Below are 15,225 nucleotides of genomic sequence, written 5' to 3'. Positions count from 1 at the left end.
ACTGACGCTTTCCAGAACTTGTACTGATACCTACCTGGTTTTCATGATGCTGTTTGTTTAGGTATTGCTTTGTTTAGGTATGTTCTCTAACAAACTCTGGGCTATTTTCTTTTACAACCATGATATAGAATTCAAATTAAGTCAATGTTAGTTCAAGGTAGTAACTACAATCTGTGGAAAAATCCAAGGGAGTCACTTTATAATACTGAAAATGACCATCATTAACTGAACACATTGTCCATTCCACAAAACTGCTTTCCAAGGCAATCATGACAGGTTGAACACATATCACTGTAGCAGTGATGAGTCATAAGTAACATTTTACCGTGTGACAATGATCATCTAGCACAACATGTAGCAGTATTTAACTGGCTCCTGTTACAAAGCCTGGACTTAACCAGAAAGCACTACAAGTTGGAGAGAAAAAAAAGGAGCTTGCACAGTTTGAAAGATATGGAATGAACTTATTAATGAAATCACTATTTTCTTATTTGAATTCTGTTTTTTACGTTTATATTGTCTTTTATCCTTCCTCTTAGCTACAATGACAGCAGAATCAAATGTTTCATTTCTCTTCTCTCTACAGACTTTACATACATGTACATACAATTTCCATCAAATAAAGAAGGTAACACTTTATATTAAGCTGTCCTATTTGTCCTTTGCAAGAAAACATGTTGTGATAAAATAATGGCATTGGATCCAGAAGTAAAACTACACAAAAACATAAAAGTCTAACATAACAGTTTTAATTGCTTACTGCAAAATAATTTTATATTTATAAAAGCAAAACATTGCATAAATCCTAGACTATTGCTCAGCATATCTTTTATGACAATCATTTGCACAGCAAATTAAATTAATAATCTAATAAATTACATCAACACTTAATATAAAGTGTAACCAGAAATCTATTTAAGCCTGCCTGTAAACTGAAAATGCCTGTCTGAGTCAGAAGGTCTGTTGTCTGATGGCATTATGATGCATGCTAATGGACTGTTATTTCTCAAAACCTGCATTAGGTAATTCTGCTTGCACACCATCAACTGCGAGCGTATAATTAACCTGCAAGGTACATGCTGTAAAAGAGCACGTTCACTGCGTGGAGTTTTCCCAAACGCACGGCAAATTACAGGGCGAGCATCATATTAAACATAATAGTTACGATGATTAACTATTCGATGCTTTTGGAGCTTACGAGTTTATCACGATATATTTTAAAGCTAAATGGTGTTGAAATATGTGGTAATTTAATGCCAGAAAGAAGTGTTAGCTTGTTGTCAGAAAACCAGGTAACCCTTGGTACCTTACTGTACATTGGGGAATACACTCATAAGCAATACATTAATTATTATTATTATTATTTTTATATATTTAAAAGAATGCTAGAGGATTTATGTAAATCTTATGCCAAATTGATTATGTCACATGCTTTAATGTAGTTGTGCGGCTTAAAGATAGCTGTAATTTTTCATTTTGTTACAAATTAGGAAATGGAAAATAAAATAGAATGAAAAAAAATCACTATTTTTGGTTACAGTTTAAGTTTCCAAGTTCCAAGAAAATATGAATTTTTCAGAAAACCTGATTTAAAAAAAAAAGAAAAAAAAACCAAATCAAATTTTGGTCAAATTCAAGACCTCTACTTTAAGAAACCATAAACAGGTTTCCCTGAAATGATATAGAAATGTTTTATTAATTTTCTAATCTTGCCTAGGCGGTCTTCCTGCAAAGATCACATCGACTAAGGAGCCAGTTTATCAAACTCAGTGGTAAAAACAGTCAGTCTGCCTGAAAATGTCTAAAACCTCGCTGGACAATGAACAAGTTGATGGTTCATTATGTGTCATAGTGAAATAGACATAAACCTTATCAAGCTAATCAATTCAGTTTGTAATCAGATATCAGGTGTCAGAATGTCCTGCACTGCAATACAGTTTTCTCTTTTCACTTTTAGGGGTAAATCAGAGTTTCAAAAATGTTCTAACTTTACTTTTAGTTGTGATGCAAAAGCGAAATAAAGTTCAGGAAAGCCTATAGTTTTCAGAACTATACACAGAGGAAAATCTCAGCATGTGAAGGGTTTTCCCAGGCCACTGCACACATCTGAAAGATTCCATTCACTCTGCCTCTGTTTGTGTAGCCTATACTGGTTGTATGGTTGTCTCAATTAACTAAGCTGTGGAATGTATCATAAATCAATTTAGAAATGTGTAGTGCAGTGTGAAATGGCATTTTTCAACTTAGCTGACAGTTTAAAGAATGAGATTCAGTTACAGGATACAGTGGACTAGATCTGCACAGACCCAGCAGGTTGTAGGGAATCTGGAGCAGCACAGAGACAGAGGTGGCTTGAAGCAGGAAGAGTGGCGTGATGTACAGGAGTTTTTCCACTCCAGTCTGCAGTGGTGTTTGTGGTGGTGGTGGTAGTGGTTGTGTTACTTTGCAGTGAGTTTCTGCTCGATGAGTTTGTACTTGTGCAGCTCCTCCTCAGACACTGATGGCTGCAGGATGTCCAGAGCTCTGTTGAAGTCATTGGCACACAGCGTGAGCGTAGCGTCCTCTGACTCCAGACCTGGGTCATGAAGAGAAAGAGGGAATAACAAGAGAGGGAGGGAGAATGAACCAGAAAAGTGAGGAAAAAGGCAAAATGGATGAGGATCTGAGAAAGAGAAGGATGTTCTTTTTTTTTTTTTTTTTTTTTTTTTTTCTTGGATTTACCATAAACTTGCCAATTTGAATGTCACCCCCCCATTGGATTTAAACAAACAAAGAGGACATTTTTATTCCTTCTGAAGAAAATTGTGTATTTCACATAAAGACAGTTAAAACAATATGCAATGTTACGAAAATAAAAACATGAGTAAAATATCAGGCGAAGATGGATGTGTCTTTTAATCTTGCTGTAATGTCTCAGCTGATAACGAGAGGAGAAAACGGAGAGCTGCGACATATCACATATCCGACATCCTCGCTTCTTCTGAGGAACTCCGCATGGATGATGAGAACTGGCCTATGTATCGATATTTTCATTTAGCTCTACATGACTGGTCGATCTACAAGGCATTTTCAGGATGCATTTCAGAGAGTTAATCGGTTTAGTCCCTCAACAAGCAAGTGTAAACTGAATGAATAAGATGAATGAACAAATTAAAGCTACCGCTCTCATCACCAACACCATCAGAAATATATAACACAGTGTGCATAAGGCAAAATTAAACTGATGTAAAATGAAACGTGTGTAATTCCTTCCAATGAGTGACAAACTACAGAGGTATGTGGTGTGATTTTTACCGATGATAAAATTGCTTTAAAGGAATTTAACATGCGCACACTGAATACTCTTCATTGCTTGTAATGGATCTTAAATGTTAAAAATCAATAAATAACATAGAACCTTCAGTGATGTGCAAAATCCTCCTCTTAACAGCAGACATCATGGCGTCAGAGCAGAGTGCATATAGATCGGCTCCTGTGAGCTGAAGTGGACAGCGCTCCACTATTTCTGACAGACTGACACCGGGATCCACCTTAAACCTGCGAACAGACACACAACCGAACACAAACGGCATTCACAAATTTGTCCAAGGGCATACAGGTTATATATTTAGATAATATATTAAACAGGTTTTGTAAAATTTTCTAAAATTTCAAGGGTAATCAGACATTATTTTCAGTAGAAACAGATCAAAATTTCCAATCAGTATAAGTCACATGTTTTTGCCATACATTGGCAGGGTTAAAGGAAAAGCAGTCGCTTCATTTTTTTAATGAATCTTTCATTTTGGATTTTAAACGCCTTAAAATCTCGCTAGAGACGTCAGAATTGTTGGGAATGGTCAGTGGAGCCACAAGAAGATGTCGATAAAGAACATGCTGGCTCGACACCATCAAAACGGATACCAGTATGGGGCAGTGGTGGCTTGGCAGTTAAGGTTCTGGGTTACTGATCGGAAGGTCGGGGGTTCAGGGCCCGGTGCTGCCAATCTGCCACTGTTGGGCCTTTGAGCAAGGCCCTTAACCCTCTTTGCTCCAGGGGTGCAATATCATGGCTGACCCTGTCTGACCCCAACTTCTTGGCATGCTGGGGTATGTGAAGAAAAGAATTTAACTGTGCTGTAATGTATATGTGACAAATAAAGACTCATTATCATTATTACCATTATTATTATTATACCAGTATGACCCTCAAGCAGTTGAAAGAAGCAGTGCTCGACAGGATAGCATGGAGAATGCTCGCCTATAAAGTCACGACTGAATGGATAAAGTGAATTGACAAAATCCTTGCTACGTAGATAATGGAGTTTATAATGGAGTGATAACAGAGTTTTGAATTGACCCGATTTTACTGCAATGCTCAAAAGTTTTAGAAGTTGTTAAAAGAAAATCCTAGTTCAGAACTGAAAATATAATTCAGGGAAATCTGGACTGAAAAGCAAAACAGAAACCACCAACTTCGTTTTTTTTTTTTAAATCATTATTAATGAGGGTTTTTTTTGGGTTGCTGCATAAATTGCAACAAATTATGTCTCTTTTTATGCTTTTGAAAAATCGAAAAGCATTGTTGATTTATTTAAGAGCATTCAAGGATACATTTAAAATCAGTTCTTTCAACAGGACATTTTCAGTAAATAAAGCAAGTTTGTCAGGACATTATGCTTTCTGGGTATGTATCAAAACTGTAAAGGAAAAGATTGGGAATTTTTACTCATTTGCCATTTTCAGACCAAACAATTTTAGGGCATTCCTAGTTATAATGCTTTTGTGTGTTACTTGGCACAAATGATTCATTTCTTTAAAAAAAAAAAGAAAGTGTGTTTGGCTTGTATCTTTCATTTCCTAAAGCAAGTCCTCATTCACAGGGACTAAGACGGCGGACTGTCCACATAATCTAATAAAACAGATTATAAACTGTGCTGTAACTTAACAAAGCATACAGGTAATTGTTGCTATTCTGAAGTTTTCTGTGAGATGTTTCTTTAACATTTACAGAAGGAATCTCCAGTATCAGCAGTCCAGTAAGTTTTCCAAAACCAGAAAGTCTTCAGGACAAAGGATTTTGGATTTTCCTTTTTTTTCTGTAACATGACAAGGTGTTTTTCTTATTAACGTCAAAAGAAATCGTGAAGCAGACTAGAAAATGACTGTTTATTGCTAAGGAATAATAGGAACTGACTTCTTTTTTGGATTTTCAATAATGTTAAATGTAACTATAAACGCATTAAAAAACCAATGCGTTATTCTTTAATGAATAAATAAAAAATCATCATTAGTAAATTGATGTGGTATAAGAAGAATAAAATATTCTGGAACATGCTGTTATTAGAAAATAATCAACTTCGGGATGGTAGCAGTAACTCCGCTTTGGGTCAGGCCACATCAGGCCACCCTGTCATTATTCCTTTATAATCTTATTAAACCTTATTCCTATTACATAACATATAACCTTATTCGTTATTTATATAGACAACTTACAACGCAAAATCAAGCTGTTACCATTTATTAACTAGAATATAACTCCGGGAATTGCAATTTTAAGATTTGTGTGACTCAAAGTGTGACTCACTTTCGTAATATAGCCTTGAGCACTTGTAGCTGTGACTCCTTGTCTTCGTTAATGCCAACGTACACTAATTTATCAAATCTATAAGAGAAGAAATAAAGCACAGGCTCAATATGTCACCAGGATCAACAAATCAGAAATATGGAAACATGAGTAAGGAACAGCTACAGAAAATTGGTCACATTTTACCTGCCGGGCCTGAGCAGCGACTGGTCGAGTAAGTCTGGCCGGTTAGTTGCTCCAATCACGAAGACATCACTAGATGAATGCAAGCCATCAAGCTCAGCTAAGAGCTGCGACACGACCCTATCAACATAACAGACAATCAGACAGCACAACATTCCTGCCCTCTGGTGACACAGGTCACCTCGGGAATGGATTACTTTCTTACAACCCTGTGGCCATCATGTAAATCATGCATTCATTCAAATTTTAATCCTGAACCCAGATTTCAGTAAAGCTGCTTTGTGACAATGCCTGCTATGATAAGTCATATGACTATAATTGACATAACTTAATCTGTTTAGTGGAAATGCTCTGGAGGGTGTGTTTTGTTTGGTGCATTAGTGTGAGGCTCTTCATGAGACAGACCTGTCCATCACCCCTCCTGAGTCTCCGCTGCGGCCTCGGTTAGGAGCCAAAGAGTCCAACTCATCGAAGAAGATAATACAGGGAGATGCAGTCCTAGCTTTGCAAAACACTTCCAGAGACATTGAGGGAAAAAAAAAAAAATTTTTTTTTTGTTTGTTTACTTTTAAATTTTTTCCCTTGTATTTTAAATTTCCTTTTAATCCATGATTAATGATTCTGTTCAAAGTTGCCATCATGTGAAACACAAAGCAACCTGCATCACTCACTTTGAGATTAAATTGAAAAGGGGCAGTTTGTAATTTTTAGAGCCCTCTGCTGTCTGCAAGGCGAATTGCAATTGCAATAAAAACACTGACAAGCCCCTATTTCATTCTAACTGACCCCAATCCCTCTGTTAAAACTATATACGAGTTCCCGTTTAAGGACAAAAACTAAACTAATTTCAGGGCCAGAAAAATCTAAATGGATTTTTCTTTTTATTATATGGTTATTAAATGTCTAGGAATCCTTTTAATTATTACAAACTACACCTTTAATCATCCTTAACTAAGGTAGTCAGAAAACGTTTGTAATCGATTCTCACCTTCTCTGATGTTTTCCTCGCTCTGACCAACATACATGTTAATGAGCTCTGGACCTTTGACACTGGAATAAAAAGCAATCTGGGTTAAGTGACACCCTGAAGCCCCAAAGATGTTGTAGCAGGGAAAATAGTTAATTGCAAAGCAACCAATAATGAGACAGAGGAGTCTAACGCATACACACTCCGAAGGAAAAGCCCCACCTGAGGAAGGTTAGAGAACACTCAGTAGCCACAGCTTTGGCTAGCAGAGTCTTCCCAGTGCCTGGAGGCCCGTACAGCAGCAGGCCAGAGCGTCTCAGACCCAGTGAAAGCAGCTCTGGATGCTCCAGAGGGAGCTGGATGGTGTCCAGGATCTCCTTCTTGACCTGCTGCAGACCACCCACATCCTGCCACTTCACTGATGGGATCTGCCATTCACAAAAGGGAAACATTAACTCCTGACCTATAGCATGATTCATTTTGTCACCCAACTCCTTATTTATACTACTTAAAGCTCGGTTGAATTCTCAAAGGTTCTAATACTTTATTGTTTCTATAGTAACAACTTACACAGGGACTTTCATGGTGAACGAGCCACATAAGCAGATTAAAATAACATGAAATTGCCGTTATGGTGATACATTTCTAGTTAGGAGATGCTTGGTAAAAGTCCAAGATAAAATCTGTAACTAAGTTTCCAGACATTGGAAAGTCTTCAGGACAGAGGGTTTTACACTTTGCAGTTTTGCGCTTTTACTCTGTAACATCACAACCTGCGTTTTTAACTTAATAAGTTAAGTTTTAATAACTTAAATAATTTGTGGACATTCCACAATATTAAATGTAACTCTAAGTGGAAAAAATTACTATGTGCTGTAGGGCTGGGTATTGCGACCAATTTGGCGATTCGATTCGATTCTTATTTATATGGTTTCAATTCGATTTCAAGTCAATATCGATTAGTTATCAATATTTCATTTCAAATGTTAGTTTTGCAGACATGGAATCCATGTTTTAATATAAATGCTGGTTACTGAAACCCTCCTATTTAGCCATATTACTGAAATACACATTTACATTAACAATAGGGCCCCCACTCAATTATGTTTAATTACTTTTTACGTTGAGTAACAAACATTGTAATAAGAAATCACAAACATGTGCATACAGTCCACACAAGGTAAGCACAAACTGCACACTGCACATTACTGTAAAAAAAAAAAAAAATTAAAACATTGTAAATGTGCAACAGTGAAATTCATTAACAACTTGAAACGTTTAAGAAATAAAACCGTTTTCAAAATTCAAAACTTGAAAGATGGCGACATGTTCAGGATGAGAGGCGAACTACAGATAATATTCACATACGTTCAAGTAAAGCACGCGTGCATTAAGAATAGATTCGGGGATTTCCCTTATTGATATCGTTTCGGTAAACTGAAGATCAATTAAAATCGGAGAATCATATTTTTAACCAGCCCTAATGTGCTGTTCTTTAATAAATCTGTTAGTATTTGCTGTGGTATAAAAGCAACGTTCCTTACTTATACAGCATATCAGTGGAAATGCAGTGTTTCAACAGAATAGTTGTATCTTAAAATGTCCTAATTATTTTGCCAAAGAAAGCCACTACTGAAAGAACAACAGACAGACAGTGTTCTGTTTTCTGCTCGAACAAATTCATTGTTATAATAATACTGAAAATCAGCCTAACAGCTAACCCAGATCAGCTGTGCTAAAACAGCTAAATGTTCAAAAGTCAAAATAACCTAAAGCAGACCTGTGGAGAACATATCCCTAGTGCTTTTGCTGATATTGTTCTAAATGAGGCCTACCTTTGGTGCGCCGATTGCCTGTGACCGGGCCTCCTGCAGAGCCTCCAGCGCTGTGGTGAAGTCAACACCCATAATGGTCACACCAAACACACACAGGTCCTCCTCTTCCTGAGCACTGGCCCCATGTGGATAACTACACAACAAACCAGACAGGTTCCGACATGAACAAAATGTCTCGACCTTCGATCAGTGGGGCTGGTTAGGGGTAACAGGGAAGACATGACAATATTTTTATTACAACTGCAATACAGCCCGCAGAGCAGAGGGGGCTAAAAATTACAACCTGCCCCTCAAAGGCTGAAAGAAAGTGAATTATGTACTATGTGCAAGGCTGTTTCTGAAGTTTTGGGGGCCATAGACAAAATCCTAAATCCTTAAGGGTAAAATGTGTTTGAAACAGATAAGAGATGCACACATCAATAAAAAGATGCACTATTCAAACTATGAGAAAGATCATGAGCAAGAACATGAACATGTGGAGCTGCTCAATGGCATTTACAGCATTCCTTAATTTATACTTACTAACTACCTGGTCAGGTGGTTGTGGTGGTTTAAATCAGGCTACTAGTTTGTTTATATTTTGGGAAATAACGGTCTAACATTTTCTAACAATTTGAGTTCCCAAATATATCACAAACAAAAATATTAACTGTGTGAGAGGAATTAAAAAGTCCATGCAAATCTCTAGTTAAGACTAATTATGAGATTGAGTGATGAATTTGAGGTTGAGAAACTGAAAAACTGACAGAACCAGAATTCACAGAGCATACAGACAGTGCTGGCATTACTTGCTTTGTGGGGTTTTTTTTTGTTTATTGGGGCATAGTGGTAGGGTTCATATTTAATAATTAATGAAAACTATACTTAGGTGTAAAGTTAAATACAGATATACAGCTACAAATGCATATACAAAGTATTACTGCAGCAACATACAAAAAGCCCACAAACAACTCACTAAGACTTCAGCAGGCGCTGATGAGCTGCTTTTCCAGCACCAGTGAGTAGTGCGCAGAAATCTCCCAAAATGAAACCCTAAAGGTTAAACCAGAACTTCAATGAGGCTGCAAAGAAATCAAACCTGAACCAAATCTTTAATAAGACACAATAAGTTTACAGACAGCTGAACTAAAGATGACCTCACCGCAGTCTGCTTAGCGATCTTGGCCAGATTGACATCTTTCCCTAGAGGGAGGTCTTGACTGAGGCTGGCTAGCATGGCTTTCCTCTGCTCCTCTGTGGGACTCTCCATCACCACCTGGTGTACAAAGGCTGGCATAACGTCTGAGGACAAATCCCGCTGGGCACGCACGCAGCCAACCAAGATTACACTGCAATAAGAGAGGAAAGTATTACACTCATCTATTTTAATTTACAATATCAACGGCACAGTTTCCACATCTTCAAGTTATTTCATTCAATGCATGAATCGTTTGCGTTCTGTCTCAGTTTAAAGTCAAAGCTGAAATCTTGCAAAATTTTCAAATATTTGCAGGTTACTTTACCTTGAGTGGGCATCAGCTATGAGCTGGCAGAGTGCAGAAGCTACTCTGGAGTCTGTTTCAGTGCTGTCTCGCCGCTGGCCGAGTAACTGCAGGTTCCTCAGCAGAAGCACACAGGGGTGATGGAGCTCGGCTCTGTGGAAGGCGGCCTTCATCTTGGACTCGCAGGCAGCTGCAGTGTCTCCACACAGGGTCACGCAGTCTACCTGATAAAAACACACAGGAGTTAAGCTCATCTTTAACTTTATAAAACATGCTTTTTGTTAATAGTGCCTTTCAGGGAAATTCAGATGAGTGAAAACAGTAAAAACAGTCAGTGGAGCGGATTCGTCTATCTCATTGCGTTATAAAATATACGCTCCAATCATGTTCCAATATGCAAATACAGCCAATGAAACATTACAAATGTCTGCCCTCTTCCCCAATAAAACGATGTTGCATTGCCTGCATATGCATATTGGAACATGATGGGAGCTTATATTTTATGATAGAATGTATCATTTTTTTTTTGTTATTCATTCTTCTATGAAAGAAGGGGCTAATATAAGAGCCAATCACAGTCCAGTATTAAAATACAGGCCAGGAAACACTGGTTTACCAGGGAAGATCGGGAGACACGTGTAGGAATGGTAGTGTTTCTTAATATTAATAATAATATTTATTACTTTTCATTAGAAAATAGCCTTTTAAATTAAGGGCGAAACACGTCATGCCGAGTAGGTGTCTTCTATAAAATCAACCAATCAACTTGCATGTGTTTTAATCAGTTAGGTTATTCTTGTTTTGTGTTTTTAAAGGTGTCCTGGATGAAAAGAGCTCTTCAGTGGGTAAGGAGCTGGAAGAGCAAGTGGATGGTTGCTGAAGAACGACACTACTCAGAGACGATATGTTTTGAGTTTTGCATTTGAAAAGCAAAGTTGAAATTTATTTTCTGCTTTACAGCAAGACCTGCACATTTCATTCTGAAATTTGAGTCATCACTGGTCCTGTCAAGAGAGCTGTATGTATCATCCCAAATCACATACTAGCATTTGTAAAAATAATATCCCAACAGCTGTTATTTTAAATAGCTGAGTAGCCTTTAGACTCAGACTGACAGTATGCGGTTTAGGAGACACCCTATTTATTGGTGCTATTATATGTTGATGTAACTTTGATAAAGTCAGTGATCCCAAAACAGGGATAAAACATAAGAGTTGAAAAGGAGTCGAGAGAAACCTTTAGCAGGTGTAGATGAAACCTTCGACAAACCGCCTTGATCGCTGTGACCTTCCCGCATCCATCTGCACCCATGAGGAGAACAGAGCAGGCTCGCCTCAAATTTACACACCTTTCACAGGCAAGGAAAAAGTCAACGTCACTAAATTAAATAATAACTTTTTTATTCATTGTTAATTGATGTACCGTAAAATATCTTTAAAAAGAACACCAAAATTCTCTTTTATATTATACTATCAAAGAATGCTGACATTTCAGTGACGTGCGGCTGTATGATGGAGACCAATTTCTCAACAACGTCAGAGAGTCCTGGAGGCAAGAGACTCATCCAGAATGATGAACCTGCCTCTGAGATGGAGCACGGAGCCAGACTATTGGTGGAACCTCTCTGACGAAAAAACAGAATTTAGGCAAGGTTGGTACATTTTAAATAAGGAATAACTCAAGATCACAGCAAGTTGTGATAAGTTTGTTTTTGACCTTGAAAGTCATTTATACATAGGTAACTTTACACAGACACATTCTGGTTAGCACCACACTCGAGATTTTGAAGAATAACGATTATGACGTTAAAGTTACATCTATTTTCAGGGCACCATGAAGGAATCATGACTCATGTTTAATTTTTTTTTTTTCAAATAGTAATAGTATTAATAGACTGCACTGTATAAGGTAATAGGGTAAAATTTCAGCGTAAGACGTTTTTTTTTTTTAAATTAATATGTACTGTATGTGTAGTGACAATCATGACTGTATATAAATCCACAATCTAATAACGTGATCATATCACCATAAAACACACAAATGTCTTCTGCTAGAAACTTCCATATGAATTCTTTGCCAGTCAGATGCATCACTGAGATGTGCCAATATTGTATAACAGATGTTACACTGAAAAACTAAACCTGTCCGAACAGGGCTTTTAAGATAATATGAAACATGCAGTCAATTAGGAGTAACTTTTGCCTGGTACTGTATATATACATGACATGTCGTGAACATTGCATTTTTCTCTCTCCCAGGACTGATGTGGTGAAGCACGCCTCACCATATACAGAGAGGTGTGGTGTGTATCAGCAAGATATGATCCGACTTCTGCTTCATCCTCAGAAAAGCCAGACACCTGCTTCACTTTAAAATATAAGACTGGCCACCTGCAGAAGAAAGAATATAGGGATACAGCAAAGACATAATGCCTAGTTAAATTAATTCCACCATCCATCCATTTCTGTACTGCTTATCCTAAACAGGGTCGCGGGGAGCCTGGAGCCTATCCCAGGGGATTATAGGTGGGGGACACCCTGGAGAGGGTGTCAACCCATCTTAGGGCACAATCTCACACAAACCCATTCACACACTACGGACAATTTGGAAATGCATTTCATCGGACTGGGAGAGGAAAACAGAGTACCCGGAGAAAACCCCTGAAGCACGGGGAGAACAGGGCGGTGCTGGGAATTGAACCCCCAACCCTGGAGCTGCGAGGCAAACATGGTAACCACTAAAGCACTGTGCCCCTATGAAATGAAATCATACATAGAAATCCACAAACTTATAATCTGCATTAAATTGAGAATTGCACACCTTGTGATTTCATCAGAGCTATTTTCCAAAAAATCCAGATGACCTTGTGTTGGAATACCCAGTATGCTTCCCTGCTGGACAAGTCTAAAAAAACAAACAAAAAAAACAAGAGAGTTACTAAGTAATTTAGGAGCAAATTTCAAGATACATGGTAATTACTTCACTTCACAGATAAAAAGTCCTCAGACCTACCGAGGTGTGCTGAAGTGCTTAAAGAGAACATTGTCAAAGGGCCCATGGGAGTCATAATCTGGAGACATAACTGCATCAATGTGTAGTTCTTTGGCATATGGAGGTGCAGCAGAACAGCATATACTTGCAGACAGTTTGTGTCCTGGCTGTAACGGTGCCTTGTTCCATCTCTATGGAAAATAGTTATGCTTAATTATCGACATGTTACTAAATAGTTATTTATCATATGTATACAGTGCCCTCCACTAATATTGGCACCCTTGTTAAATATGAGCAGAGAAGTTTGTGAAAACTTGTTTTGTGTTTGCAATTGTTTGATATCCATGAGAGCAGAGTATTTTTTATGAATTTCTTGAACAAAACATCAAAAGGTTCAACCATAAAGACAATTTTTCACAGCTTTCTTTCCTCATATTTACCAAGGGTGCCAACAGTAGTGGAGGGCACTGTATAGTAACTCACCTTTATTTTGAGGCTTTTACTTCCAACAGGTGTTGCTTCTCCATTGGACAAGTTAAACCACAGAACAGATGAGATGAAACCTGTGTTATCGCTAACGTCCATGTCTGAAGACTTAATAAAAGCCACAATTTTAGCCAGATGACTATCTCCTTTGGTCTTAGTCATAGCCTTTGCTCCACTTTCATTGTCTGGAGGACTTTGTGCCCCTTCTGGTCCTGAACATCTTTTTACTTTTCCCAATGCAGCCATGACCCATTCACCGTTAAACAACCCTAGCTTTAACAACAGGGTTTTGCTCACAAAAATGGAGCTGTCCATGTCCACCTCTGTATTCTTCCCTATTTTCCTCCCAAAATTTGCCAACTTACAAAGCTTGGCATTGTCACAGGTGACCTGCACATCCAGCCTGCACTCAAGGGCTTGAAGAACCTCTGTGAATCCAGAGCTGAACAAAAGTCGGTTGCTCAGAAACGAGCTCGCCGGGCCAAGATTGTTCGCATAGTGGGCGAAATCAGAGACGAACAAGGACACACTGGACGGTCTGAGGGTTACGCTGCTGTCAGCAGAGTCCAAAGCACCATGGCCATGCAAAAGGTCCCTGCAATCAGAGACTACAACAGTAGTGTTTACAGTGATCATACCATGGGTAAGAGGTGTGCAATCCAGCACGACCAAATCAGAGAGATACTGACGCACCAGAGTGGCGTTATCACCAAGCAGAGGATGGTGTGGTAAAATCAGAGTATCACCTCTCCTCACCAACACAGTCTGTCCAGGACATGATGCCAAAACTAGCAGAAAACTGGAGAATTCTTCCGAAGATGCCCATCTGAAGCTCTGCTTAGTGCGAGCACCAATTACTATTTTGTCCAAAGGCAGAGGCTGTAGGATACGCGCGATTCCTGACGTTTCTTCCTGAAAATTGTAGTGACTTAGAAAAGCTTTAGACACATAAACTGCCAGAGTGCTGGTGTTACTATGGACCGTGCAGTCAGGGAACTCCTCAGCTGTTATGTGGGCGCAAACTAAAACTGCCGACTTTGTGGACGTCTGAGTTTCCTGACAGGATAATAACAGCGCGCATGAGGTTTCAGTGCATTTGGAAAATATTTCAGTTAACTGTAACTTACGGACGACTGCTTGCAAGGGGTGCATATCAGGTGGAAACTGATCGAAGCAGACGAACTTTACGGGCGCCGCCATCTTGACGCTCTGCGCATGCGCTGTGCGATGATACGCTCCCAAGAGTTGCTTAGTTTGAGTGACAAAAGCAGCCAAAAGTCAAAATCTGCTGAACCCTACTGTGAATTCTAAAATCATGACTAAACTATCAGAGGTATTGTAATCTTTGGAAAGTAACATTGTAATCTAACACCAATTTTAATAAATCAGTAGTCGCGTTCTCTAAATATTTATTCCACCAAGGTCCTAAAGGGTTTGTATGATCACAGATTAATAAAGTATGCTATCAAAAATAGCATGATAAATAAAGAGTAATCTACTCATCTGTTTGTACAGTGGTCTACTGCTTTTACCGTATATGCATTTACTGTATCTACAATACCTTATTCAACAGTTCACCTGTTTACATTTATATTATACTGTATTTCTTCAATATATTTTCAAAATAAACACAACCCACATATATGTATGTTACATATTTTGCTTGCAAAAGATTGATATAAATAATCTGGGTAAATAATTCTGTAACAATATAAA

The 15,225-nt window shown here is 38.3% G+C and overlaps 1 protein-coding gene across 1 annotated transcript; it reads right to left on the bottom strand.

Moving 5' to 3' along the window:
* Positions 1 to 250: 250 nt before the first annotated feature.
* On the bottom strand, positions 251 to 15,014 carry pex6 (peroxisomal biogenesis factor 6). Its single transcript, XM_053635233.1, has 17 exons — positions 13,507 to 15,014; positions 13,045 to 13,214; positions 12,853 to 12,936; positions 12,317 to 12,422; positions 11,520 to 11,656; positions 11,269 to 11,380; positions 10,054 to 10,256; positions 9,693 to 9,879; positions 9,507 to 9,583; positions 8,552 to 8,684; positions 6,939 to 7,144; positions 6,738 to 6,799; positions 6,155 to 6,263; positions 5,753 to 5,869; positions 5,567 to 5,644; positions 3,398 to 3,537; positions 251 to 2,575 (listed from the first exon to the last, which is right to left on the bottom strand). The coding sequence occupies exons 1-17, from the start codon at positions 14,707 to 14,709 to the stop codon at positions 2,439 to 2,441; spliced, it is 3,261 nt and encodes a 1,086-aa protein (XP_053491208.1). The 5' UTR covers positions 14,710 to 15,014; the 3' UTR covers positions 251 to 2,438.
* Positions 15,015 to 15,225: the final 211 nt, after the last annotated feature.

The sequence above is a fragment of the Ictalurus furcatus genome, chromosome 10, assembly GCF_023375685.1.
Source record: "Ictalurus furcatus strain D&B chromosome 10, Billie_1.0, whole genome shotgun sequence".
Taxonomy (NCBI): domain Eukaryota; kingdom Metazoa; phylum Chordata; class Actinopteri; order Siluriformes; family Ictaluridae; genus Ictalurus; species Ictalurus furcatus.
The sequence above is the reverse complement of the archived record's forward strand: the minus strand, read 5'-3'. Positions and strand labels throughout refer to the sequence as shown.